The following is a 13,291-nucleotide window of genomic DNA, read 5'->3' on the forward strand; positions in this document are numbered from 1 at the left end:
TTTCACTAGTGATAGCATATCTGCAATAAGCACTTGTGTTTCATTTTGCATATATTTCAGTTTATCACCATACTTTAAAAGCTGAACTGTCCTCAGACCAGCAGTGGTCCACGAGCTTCATTTAGGTGGTCCACAGCATGTCAGATTTATGGCTGAAAATGGGAGATGGCACATTCATTGCATTAAATAATTATATTGATTCTTGAATTGTATTTTTATTGTTTCTTTTATTTCTTCTATTGTATTTTACTGTATTACAATTTGAATTCTGTGGAATGCAATAAAATACAATATAAGAAATAAAAGAAGCAATAAGAATACAATTAAAAATCATCCTGTATCTAACACAGTGCATAATTGCTACAATAGGCAGAAAAACCATTAAGTCATCTGTCAAGACCCTCAGCAATTTTCAAGTGGTCTCTCTGTGTATGTGTGAAATGTTTCGGAATTGCTGGTCAACAAATTAGGTACATTTTTGGAGAAGCTATAGAGGTTGGGTGGTGCTTGTAGAATTAAATAAATGAGCTTCTGATTTTCTCATGATGGAGTCTCCTCCAAAACAGCAACACTGAGGCTTTCTTTAATTGATACTTTCTTTTTTAGATACTGTTGCAGCAAGGGAGCTGCTGCAGTCATAGTTTCCTACATGGAGAAACATGTAGGGAGGCATGCTTACTTTCTTTGACAACACTATGTGCCAAGAGAATGGTATAAAATTATGTATGGCATGGAGACAGTGAATACGGAATTTTTTTCTCCCTCTCTCATAACATTACTGGATATCCAGTGAAGCTGCATATCAGAAGATTCAGGACAAACAAAACCAAGTCCTTCTTCACACAGTGCACAGTAGTTGTTATATGCCTTCAAGTCAATTACGACTTACGGCGACCCTCTGAATCAGCAACCTCCAATAGCATCTGTTATAAACCACCCTGTTCAGATCTTGTAAGTTCAGGTCCCACAAGGTGCAATAATGGCCACCAACTTGGATGGGTTCAAAAGAGGATTAGACAAATTTGTGGAGGATGAGGCTATCAATGGCTAGTACTACTAGCCATGATGGCCATGCTCTGCCTCCATGGTCAGAGGCAGAATGCTTCTGAATACCAGTTGCTGGAAAACACAGGCGGAGAGAGTGCTTTTGGGCTCAGGTCTTGCTTGTGGGATTCCTACAGGCATCTGGTTGACCACTGTGAGAACAGGATGCTGGACTACATGGGCTGCTGGCCTGATCCAGCAGGTTTTTATGTTCTTACAACAGTGATATTGGAAGCAACTATGTCACTACATACAATGACATGGGACTTCTTTACAAATGAAGTGCTAAACAAAGATCCTGTCTTAGGATTCTACCAACAGATATTTATCAGTATCCTGAGACATGGTTTATCTTTCCTGGCAGCTTGTTTGGTGAGTGCTTCCTGGTGCTTTTTGTGTGCTGACTTACAAATGTCACTTGAGTAGTATGGGACTGGGATGCACCTCCACAGACACCAATATGACACCAATAAAAGGCAGGGATGAGTCAGCCCTGAAATAATGACAGCACAAACATTTCTTGCTGACCTGGAAAAAAGTTGTCCTGATGCTTGTTTTAATCTGTTAAAGCAGGAGAGTTTGAGCTCTGAACTAGGTATTGTTGCACCTGTCTCTTTCTGGTCCATATCAATTTCACATAAGACACTTCCATCCTGTTTATGTATCATTCTGCAAACTTTTTTTAAAAAAGCATAAAGATTGGCTTTCTTTTGATATGCATTTTCCTGTACAATATACATATTTATATGGATTTTATGTGCATTTTCACACATTTCTTTCAGCTAAAAACTGTATTGCAAAATTTAGGGAAATGCAAAAAATGAGAGATAATGCATCTGTGTTTTAAAAGATCTGTGCAGACAAAATGAATGCAACTCTACCTGGAACTAGGGATGTGTGAGAATTTTGCTAAAATCAAACTTGGCACTGGACTTCCCAATAGTCCACAAGTTGGCTGTCTTTGCGGCCCAATTCTGAATGCTGTGAGTTTCCCCAGCTTTTCCTGACAGCAGATTTTTTTAAAAAAAACAAGTGCATCAAACTTTGCATTACTAATGTGAAACTGACCAACCTGCCTCTTTGCTTTGCTAACTTGAAATTGATCAGCCTGTGCTTTTGGTTTGGGGCTCCTGTCTTTGCTTTGCTCAGCCTGCTCTTTGCTGTGCTCAGCCTGTTCTTTGCTTTGCTCAACCTCTGTCTTTGCTTTGCTAACATGAAATTTACCAGTCTGTTTGCTTTGCTAATGTTAAATGGGCCAGACTGTGTGTTTGCTTATGAAATTGATCAGCCTGTGTATTTGCTTTGTTAATGTTAAACTGATCGGCATGAATCTTCTCTTTGCATTAAAACAATCTTTCGCTTTCTCCCAGGGCTGGGGGGAAGGATCCAATACCGTTTGGGACGAGGAGGGGGGATTGGGTGGGTGGGCACTGGTCAAAACCACTTTCCTTTCTGAAAAGAAAACATTTATAAAAATAGTATTAATTTTGGGGAGGAGAAAAATCAGAACAGTAAAAGCAAAGGATAATGGAAAAATATTGTAACCGCCTGTCAGTTTAACAGAAAGCAATCAAACAGGCACCAAAAAGAGATCCCAACCCTACCTGAAACACAATAGCATGCTTTTGACATACTCTGCTATTCTTTCCCCACCACTGTATATGTTACTGCCCATTTGCTCCATCCCTACTGCAGCAGAGCAGGTCACATCCCACCAAAGGAGGGAAATCTGAAAATTGCACTAAATATGGCAAAGTATAGTGGACAACTTTTTTATTTTAATAGGCATCCATTAGCTTTCCATCCTTGAAGCTATTCCTTGGTGATCTTCTTTCTTGCCTTATGTATTTAGTTCCTTGAATGTGTGTGTTCTTAAACATAAACATTGTTGCTATTGTTGTATTCTGCTTTCTATATTTTCCAAACACAAGAGCAGTATATATAAAATAAATACGATTTGTGTGTTCATTAATAAAGCCCAAACTGGGAGCCCTTTCTTAGCCCATATTAATGATAAACACTTCATATAGCTTTTTTATTTTTAGACTAGAGACAAAAGTGTCTCTTTAGCTTCATTTTTGCTTTCATTACTGGTGCAATAGTGTTTTGCAAAATTTCATCCATTTTCCATGCAAGTTTTTAATGCTAGAAGGAAGTGTGCAAAAAAATGGTTTTGAGACTCCAGGGAACTGTGCAGTCCCTGAACTAATACACAAGACATAGCTCAGGAGCTTCCATGAGCTATGCCCTGTGGGATAGCTCACAACTGCAGTTTCCTGGAGCCTAAAAGAAATCCCAGCCTTTGGACACTTTTGCACAAGCTTGCGCTGTGTTTAGTGTCCAGAATACAAAGAAACACTTTTGATTTTCCTAACTGTTCACTGAAAGATTGCCCCTTACCAAGCATGGAAACTTGAGGTGAAAATCAAACCTCATAAAGATTTGGCTCAGTTCTCTGGGAAATTCAGAATGCTTCACATTATTATCCCGATCATCCTAACCATAACCTTGAAACATAAATCAATAGTATCATCCCTATAATGCCAGGGGTGATGGTGAAGTTTAAGACAGTGGCTTGCCCCAAGCCACCTACTAAATACATGGCAGGTGAGATATGAGCTGGGAATTTCTTGTTTCACAGCTCAGTCTCATAGCAAACCTACATCAATACATCACCACCTGTGCATTGCTTTTCTTTCCTATAAAGCATCTGCTATTCTACAGGGAGATCTCACCTGTATGTATCCTCAAGTGAACCTTTAAGTGGTGTGATGTCCTGAAAGTTTTCCCACAATAAGGGCAGTCTTTCATAGCTGACCCGAGGCTCCGGTCTCTCATTAAGGCTGCCTGCTGGACGCCGGCAGATCTCCCAGCTTCATCTCCAATATCTGAAATACAGAGAATGTTCTCACATCACTTCAGCACATGTCAAGGAGTTGTTCTCACTCAAACTGCTAACGCAACACAAAGCTAAACATGTCAATACTACACCTGTCTGTTTCATTCTTTAAATCTGACAGAATGCTGACAAGTCATGTATTTTCTTGTTTTTCTCTTAAATTATTTCATCTTCCCCATCATAGTTTTAAGCAGCATATGGTACCTTTATTTTGAACTGAATCAGACATGAAAAGAAACAGCTGTGTCAGCAGCTGGTTTGATTTCTTCCTTTGCTTCATTCCTATTAAGTACTTTCTCATCCTAAAAAAAAAAAGTTTTTTATTTTTTTTAAAGTTTTTTTTTCTGTCTTGAATTTGGTTTATTATTAATACACTTGCAAAGATATACAGAACAAAATAGAAACACCTTTTAAACATTTAAAGTGCTGAGAGTGGTAATACTATTATAATTGTCACTACTACTAACAGTAATAGACCTAATGCAAAGAAATTAAGGAATTTTACATTTTTAATTCATTAAGAAGTGTTGGTTTCAAATGAAGAGCAGGCACATCTCTCACTCTGAAATCAAGGAGACTTAAAAGTAAATTCTCCCCTAGCATAAACAATACTGAACAATATGGATCAATGATCTGATTCATTTCCTATGACTGAAGCTGTAAAGGATTCTTAATAGTCCCAGAAAGAGTCTATGCTAGTTCAACAAAATACCCTGTTCTTTACCTGGACATTCAAGATTGAATAAAAATCTTACTGTGCCAATGAGAGGATTCCAAATGGAGTTTCTCTGTGGTTACAGGGATATATTCTCCACAGAGGGGCTATTTTCATAGATCTTTCAATGGAATGTTTAGCTATGGCTAGGGATGGATCTGTCAATTTTAGTTCTCTCAGTTTCTCATTTTTCCAATCTTAAATTCAGTTCTCCGCATTTCTGCAGCAATTTGTGATTTTTTAAAAAAACTTCATGAAAGTTCTTCAGCATCTTCTAATAAACACATTTTATATGTATTTCTTCTAATATAATGCATTTTGTACATTATTTTCACTAATATATTCATTTTATATACATTTGCCCCCAATATATCCATTTTTAAACACTTTGGTTGGAGAACTTCAACGCAAAACTCACATAAGTGAACATTTGGAATTATTATTATTATTATTATTATTATTATTATTATTATTATTATTATATCCCACCCTTCCTCCCAGCAGGCGGCAAACAAAAGCACTCAAAGATTTCAAAACTTCATAAAAACAGACTTTAAAATATATTAAAAACAAAACATCTTTGAAAACTTCTTTTTAAAAAAAGTTAAAAAATATATTAAAAAGCCATTCCAACACAAACACACACTGAGATAAGGTCTTTACTTAAAAGGCTTGTTGAAAGAGGAAGGTCTTCAGTAGGCACCAAAAAGATGACAGAGATGGTGCCTGTCTAATATTTAAGGGGAGGGAATTCCAAAGGGTAGGTGCCACTACACTAAAGGTCTCTTTCTTATGTTGTGCAGAATGGACCTCCAGATAAGATGGTATCTGCAGAAGGCCCTCACCTGCAGACAGCAGTGATTGACTGGGTATACAAGGGAGAAGATGAAGATGAATGTAGTAAGTCAGGACCCAGTGTGTCTTTGACACCTTTTAATGATGTATTGTTGGGCATAGTGATGTGTTTGTATGTGAATATGAGGAAAAGACAAGGAGAGAGTTTTGTGTATGATGGGCAAACTCTATAAGATAACAGCTGTGGACAAATTGCAGAATTATCTGTGAAACTCTTAATTTTATATAAACTTTCTTTGGTTGGGCTAATGAAGGTGCATTTAGAATGATAAAATACAGCAGAAATAAATCAAGGCTTGAATGGGAGGGAGGGGGAGAACCTTTGTCCTGAACCAGAGTGAGAGAGAATTAGTAACAAGAAATATGAAAAAATATGCATATGTGAACTTCATGGATAGATTTCTTAAATAACAAATTAAAATGAAAACAAATTCCAATTCCAGTTATGTCCTGTGGCTAAAATACTTTTTGAAGGAATCACAGATAGTCATGAACTTTTACTGAACAAGAATAAGTTTTGGGTTTTTTTTAACATAAAAAAATGAATGACTTAATAAAATAAATATATGGCTGATTAAGATTCTCTTAGTGTTCTGCTTGAGATGCTAGCCAGTTATAACACAAAGTGTACATTAGAAAGCTTGCAACAGACATTTTTAATTATTCACAGGATTTAGGAGAAACATAATGCAGAATCTATGTGGTCTTTCAAGCAGACATGGAGAGGGGCTATTTTATATTTCTCAATTCCTCAAGGACTTCTGATTGTCATTGTATTTACACAGTATTGTACATGGAATTCAACAGAAAAAAATTACACTGAACAATGTGAAATTAATATATAAAAATATGTATGAGGAGCAAAACTGTGCCTCTGTAAAAGCAATTTTTTAAAGATTTTATTTTCAGTTTTGATAAACACTGTGCAAAAAGGAAAATAAAATGCAGATAAACAGATAGCTAAAGCTAACAAGCCACTCAGGATAAATTTACAGAATAAAAGTACTAGTTATGTTTTGCTAGATGTCATTCTTAATGACAGCTTGTTAGACATTTCTCTTTTATCTTTCTATCTATCTAGGGTATGTGTGGCCCAATAAAAAAAAAGAATAAATTTGTAGGATAAACAGCTCGCTTTGCAGATTTAAGAGACTAATTTTCACTTTACACAAAATTGATTTTTCTTCTTTTTTTAGTGAAGCGGCAAGGCTGTGGAGTTTAGCACTAATCCCTCCAAAAAAGCAAACTGAAGACAAGGAGGCAGAGTAATATGTGGGTGGTCTCAAGAGTTGTCCTTTAGATTTAAGTAGACATACACTAGATTGCTCTAGAAGCTTTCCTCCAGCGGGGTCATACCTATGAGAACTTTTTCTTCCCACAGAGAACACATTCATGAGGCTTTAGAGCTGTGTTGAGGGCTTTTTTTTTACATTGCTTTCTCTCTTTCACTCACTCACACGCACACAGTCATGTGCCTCTCTGAACTGCTTGATGTAGCTACCTGAATGAATAGCTCTATATCATACTGCAGCTTTTTTCAATGAAAACTACAGGTTTGTAACTTTTCATTGTTCTCCACTAACTGGCCTTTCCGCAAGACTCAGACCCATGACTTTCACTTATGAGATTCAATTTATTTAGTTATTTATTTGGCCTGCGATTCCAAACACAGTTCCTAGGAAGAAAGTTGCATACAGTGGAACTTATGTCTGAATAAACATGTATAGTATTGCACTGTTGTTTAGATAACTCAGGGTGCAATCTTTAAGACACTAACTAAGGAGTCAGCCCCATTGAGCACAGTGTGACTTACATCCAAGTAAATATCCATAGGATTGCACTGCTATTCTGAAAGCTATACCTTCAACATAGAAAGCCAGGGTTTGAATTTCAACTCAGCTATGAAGCTCACTGGGTGACCAGTCACTGCCTCTCAGCCCAACCTACCTCAAAGGGTTGTTGTGCAGATTAAATGAGGAGGGGGAGAGAACTATGTATGCCACCTTGAACTCTTTAGGGGAAAAGGTGGGATATAAATGCAATAATTGAATTAACCCAAGCAGTATGAAGTAGGCAAAATGAAAGGAAGTCTGAAATCAGAATCAGAAACTTACAAGGGGGGGGCATCACGACGCAAAGAGGCAAGTTTGAGGGAGCAGCTGGCTTTTAAACCAGCTCATCCCTCCACTGGATAGGCCACCTGGCCTACACTTGGTTTTCCACCCTGCCATTTGGGAACAAGTCCCAAGTCATCTTTGGGAAGAGTGTGGTGGAAGCAAACACACCCCTGTGAAATGCAGGGACGATGTTGGATAAGCAACTGAAGTGTGTCTTTCGGACCAAATGCTACATATGCATCGAAATACCTCACTGCTGCATTAGTGCTGAGGGTCAGAAATATTGGAAATATGTATTAATCTTCTAAACATCAACTATTTGATATATTAAATCATCATTTCTTAGTTTAATAATAAAGGACAGGTCTGCATGTTCTGAAGCCAACCAAACTGAATACAGTTACCCAACTACGTGTGTGGTAATGCCCTCATTTTTGCAAACCCAGTCATCCACAGAAAGCTGGAGACTAGCATTTAGGCGGGCTTAATATAGCAGGCACTGTCTTTTACAGAGAAAATACTATATTGATTAGTGTTTTTTTTTAAAGCCCCCCAGATAAGGTAAGGAATAAAAGGGAAGATCTGCACAGTCAAAACGTAGATCAAGCCCACAAAAGCAAACAAATGGAATTCTTCAATGGTATTGCAACTATAGTCATAACACAGGAAGCAAATAAAATTCAGCAGATGTCCCAAGATTAGGCTGCACTGTACTTGAACTGGGTTGATAATTATACTAAGGAAATGGCTGAATTGGGTCCCTAATGTGGTATTATGTGGGACTGAGAATGTTCATGCAAAAGGTAGAATATTCTCAGATTGCTGCTTTAGCTTTTCTCGCAGCTTGAAAAATTGTGGCTATTCTGCCATCACAAGACGAGGGCGATAGATCTGGATTATAGACAGCTTGGACAAGATGAGGAGCAAAGTTGGATTTGTACTCTGGACCATTTCAGGAGCAGAGTATGGGATAGTGGGAGTAAATTAGGCTCTATGTGAGTAGGGCTGCAACAGCTTGGTAATGTTAATGTGTAAACATGCACAGAAGAAAAACCATGATTGAGGGATTTGAGATACTTAGGACCCGTTGAGGATAATGATCAATTCTGGGGTTGAAGATATAAGGAAGTTTTTTCTACTATGAAGCTTACTGCTACTTTGTCAAGTTTTTGAGATCTAAGTTATACAGAAATGTGTTCCTAAAAGTCTTTTCCTGGCAAAAACGACAAATTACATATCCTTTTCGTCTTTAGAAATATCCATAAAGCACTTTTGCAAATTACAGGAAATGATGAAAGAGGAAATATGAGTGACTCATTCACTCATGTTTCCTCTGTTCACACTTCCAACCTGCATATGGGGAAAGTGCAAAGGTTCTTCACACCAAATAATGGGAGTATGAGAAGAGAAAGTTCTTCATCATTAGCCACTTTTAGCAAAGTGCAAAGGTTAAGTATGCAAAGGTTAAGTGCAAAATGCAGCGGCCAGACTGCTAACAGGGACTCGGAGGTCCGAACATATAACACCGATTCTGGCCCGCTTGCACTGGCTGCCTATATGCTTCCGGGCTCGATTCAAGGTGCTGGTTTTGACTTATAAAGCCTTACACGGCTTGGGACCACAATACCTGATGGAACGCCTCTCCCGATACGAACCTACCCGTACTCTGCGTTCAACATCAAAGGCCCTCCTCCGGGGGCCTACTCAGAGAGAAGCTCGGAAGGTGACAACGAGAAAAAGGGCTTTCTCAGTGGTGGCCCCCGAGTTATGGAATTCTCTCCCTTATGAGGTACGCCTGGCGCCAACATTATTATCTTTTCGGTGCCAGGTAAAAACCTTCCTTTTCTCCCAGGCATTTTAACATTTAACATTTAATATCTATATTTAATACTTAACATCTTATATCTTAACATCTTAATATTTCAACTAATTTAATACTTTTTTAATATTTAATATTTTAGTATTGAGTTTTGCAGTTGTTTACGTGTTTAATTATGTTTAGGTTTTTGGTATAATTGTTTTATTTTAAATTGTTTAACATATGTTTTAATTGTATATTGGATGTTTATCTGTTGTGAACCACCCAGAGAGCTTCAGCTATGGGGCGGTATAGAAATTTAATTAATAAATAAAATAAATAAATAAATAAGTATTTTGTTTTTTTCACAATTCTGTTTTGTGGGGTATAAACATTATTTACAAAATTCTGAACAACATAAACTCCAAGTGATAGACATTGCATGAGAGGCAACATAACTTAGTGCAAGATATTTGAGATCTAAGGTTGCTGCAAAACTGGAAGTACACAAAATTTTGTAACAGTCATCTAGTTGCGCTAGGGGTCATGAAGCATCTTTTGCAAGTGCAAGGCAGTCATTGGATTTGGCTGTTCCGCTATGTTAACAATGAGGTCCCTGCTAACGGAATGTCTGTGGCTCAAGTGGGCTGCCACAACTGGGTATCAGCCTCTATCAATTAAGTAGTAGAAAGTATAAATTGATTATGACGGCAATAAACAAACTTGACAAATCAAGTAAAAGTGGCTGGATGTAATGGACAGCACAAAAGTTCTGCTGCCCTCTGTTTGAAATTTAATATATATATTGGGGACGGAATGATTTATCAATTTTGGTTCTCTTAGTTTCTTATTTTTCCAATCCTAAATTCAGTTCTTCACATTGCTGCAGCAATTTGTGATTTTTTTTTAAAAAAAAATCCTCATGAAAATTCTTCAGAAAATTCAACTTCACCACTGCCCCCCCTCCCTCTCCCAGGGAGCAATAACCCCTAACAGCTGCCTCATTGTTGTGTATTGGGAAGTGGAGTGCCAAGGTAGCATTGAGGTTGGGGCTGTGCAGGAGCACCAGCAGGAGCACTGCATTGGTTCTGCCAGTGGGACCGCATAGCCCTGACCTAGCCACTGCCCCTCCCCTCCCTCTCCCAGTACATGGCAACACCACCTTTGCTGGGAGGCCATTGCTGTGGCTCCACCCACTGGCTGTGCTGGTTCTGGATGGAGCAGTGGTCTAACTTGATGTCAGGTAGCCTCCTCTGTTCCCATGGCAGTTGTTTTAAATGGAGGCATATCTACAAGCAAATGAAATAGAGAGCTTGTGATGGCATACTTATAAAACTACCAGAATCATGTAGGGATGGAAGGATCTGTCAATTTTCTCCTTTTCCCAATCTTAAATTGTTCTCCACATTTCTGTAGCAATTAGTAATTTTTTTTAAAAAAATCCTCATAAAATTCTTCAGCATTTTACTGCGAATTTCTCCTAATAAATACATTTTTGTATGCAGGTTTGACTCATGTACATATTTTTGTAAACAATTTATATAATGCATTTTTATATAATGCATTTACGTTTTCACCAATATATTCACGCTGTGTGCACTTTCCCCTTAATATATGCATTTTTGTAAACATTGCTTGGTTGGAGACCTACATTGCAAAATTCCAATAAGTGCACATTTCTAAGGATAGCTGTGTTTTTGTTCTGATATTGTTTTGGAAAGTGCAAATTTGATAAATTCATCTTTAAATACAAACTGAATCAAATTTCTACTCCATCTCAAATATATATATTAGCTTAGGACCACAATACCTGATGGAATGCCTCTCCCAACATGAACCCACCCATACACTACGCTCAATATCTAAGGCCCTCCTCTGAGTGCCTACTCCGAGGGAAGCTCGGAGGATGGCAACAAGGAAGAGGGCCTTCTCAGTGGTGGCCCCCAAATTATGGAATGATCTGCTTGACAAGGTGCACCTGGTGCCAACACTGTTATCTTTTCGGCGCCAGGTCAAGACTTTCCTCTTCTCCCAGGCATTTTAGCATGTGTTTTTAATTTTTTTAAAAAAAAAAAATTAATTGTGTTTTTTAAATTGTTTTCTGTGTTTTAAAATTTGTATATTTGTTTTTATTGTTTTAACTGCTGTAAACTGCCCAGAGAGCTTCGGCTATGGGGCAGTATATAAATGTAATTATTAATAATAATAATAATAATAATAATAATAATAATAATAAATCAAAGCCATTTTTGAAAGCTGTAGTTACTTGCTTATAGTCAATGCTTTTGGTACTTACTAAGTGACTTCATATTAAATATTCTGAAAGAGATACAAATGTTTTGGGCCTTTTCACAACTTGCTGCCTTTGTTATTTTATCAAAGGGTTTAGGGTGCTTTTTTAAAGTGACCATGTATGGTCATGTTACCCTGTAAAGCATTAATATGGATTGGAAAAGAATTTGTTGAAACAAAGAGCTATTTTAGAGTCGATTTGGAACGGAGCCCTGCCAATGAGGAGTAAATAGCTCTGTCCTGTTTGTGTAATTAGAAATGAAGATTATACCAAAATGCTCTTTTGGTAAGTGAAAAATATAGACTTCAGTTTTTCCTGTTAGTCGCTTGAATGGCACAGTCAAACAAAAGATCCAAACAGCCTTGCTTTCAGAGAAGTGCATTCTGAGTGAGCATGCAAGATAAATTAGCATGAAAAACATCAGATTTAAAGAGGGGAGTTTCAATATAGAAAAAAAATCACTCATGGAAGTTGAGAGCAGCAGTACACCAACCTCAAATAATAATAGTCAATACCTCAGACTGCAGTTGAACTAAGAGTTATCTCATACATGTGGAAAAGGAAGTTAGGAACATTCCAAACAATTTGTCAGTAACTGGAAAAGCAAAACCTATTGAATGAGGGTTGCAGATATATTTACTGGTATAGCAAATATTAAAGGAGATGGCAGTTTTTCTACTTTGTAGCTCCTAATTCATTTCAGTATTTATAAAGGTCCTACTGTAACACTATGCCTCTTTAAATGTATTTCCAAGCCTTATCCACTAAGTAAGAATCAGTAACAACAATGGTCCCCTATCCACTTTAAATTCACTACATACAATGGTGGCTGCTGTCCATTGGGACCAATGGGGGAAAGGCAGAGAGGCCAACAGCAGGTGGAGCCATAACTAATTACAGGTGGAGCCAACTCATTCTAGTTTTCTCTCTCTACTCCTCCCTGCTCAGTTCTACAAGGGCAACACTGAGATTAAGGAGAAGGAAGCTAGCAGGAGATGCCACCCCCTGGCCTGGCTTTAAGTAAGAAGGGAGGCAGGTGAGATCTGGCTGATGGCAGACTGAGGATGGTGGGGCAGTGCCCCATTTGCCCTAGTGGGCCAGTCTCCCCACTGACTAAATATACCAAGCCACATTTTTGTTTCAAGAAGGCAGCTTAATACAACACAACTCTTAACTCAGCAGAATCCTCTTCGGAAGGTCTCCTCCACACATTAGTGTATGCATGAAAGGGAAAGGGAGCCACCCCTGCTGGCAATGGTGGCTGGTGCTCATTGGGACTGGTAGGGTGGATCGCAGGTAGTCCACACAAATAGTGTCATGAGCCAAGCAGGGAGGGGGTGGATAGACAAGGGCAAATCAGGGGAGGATGGATTGGGAACCTGGGGAGGTGGCAGATAGCGGGATGGACTCACAGGGCAACCCAGCCCCTATCTTGGACAGCTCAGCCCCCTCAGCGCCCGACCTCCCTGTGGAAGCACCGCCGCCACCGCCAGAGATTCAACCTTGCATGTCAGATGTTTCTCAGCCAAGAGCTTCCCAGCTTCGCCCGCCCAAACTGTCAGCTAGCAGC

At 38.4% G+C, this 13,291-nt stretch overlaps 1 protein-coding gene across 1 annotated transcript in view; it reads right to left on the reverse strand.

Moving 5' to 3' along the window:
• Positions 1–13,291, reverse strand: part of ZNF536 (zinc finger protein 536) — a 340,362-nt gene that overhangs the window by 238,027 nt on the left and 89,044 nt on the right. Inside the window, exon 2 of the mRNA XM_061594403.1 lies at positions 3,780–3,932. Within this exon, the coding sequence (XP_061450387.1) occupies positions 3,780–3,932 (153 nt within the window). The remainder of the gene's footprint in view (positions 1–3,779; positions 3,933–13,291) is intronic.

The sequence above is a fragment of the Rhineura floridana genome, chromosome 13, assembly GCF_030035675.1.
Source record: "Rhineura floridana isolate rRhiFlo1 chromosome 13, rRhiFlo1.hap2, whole genome shotgun sequence".
NCBI classification, from domain to species: Eukaryota; Metazoa; Chordata; class Lepidosauria; order Squamata; family Rhineuridae; genus Rhineura; species Rhineura floridana.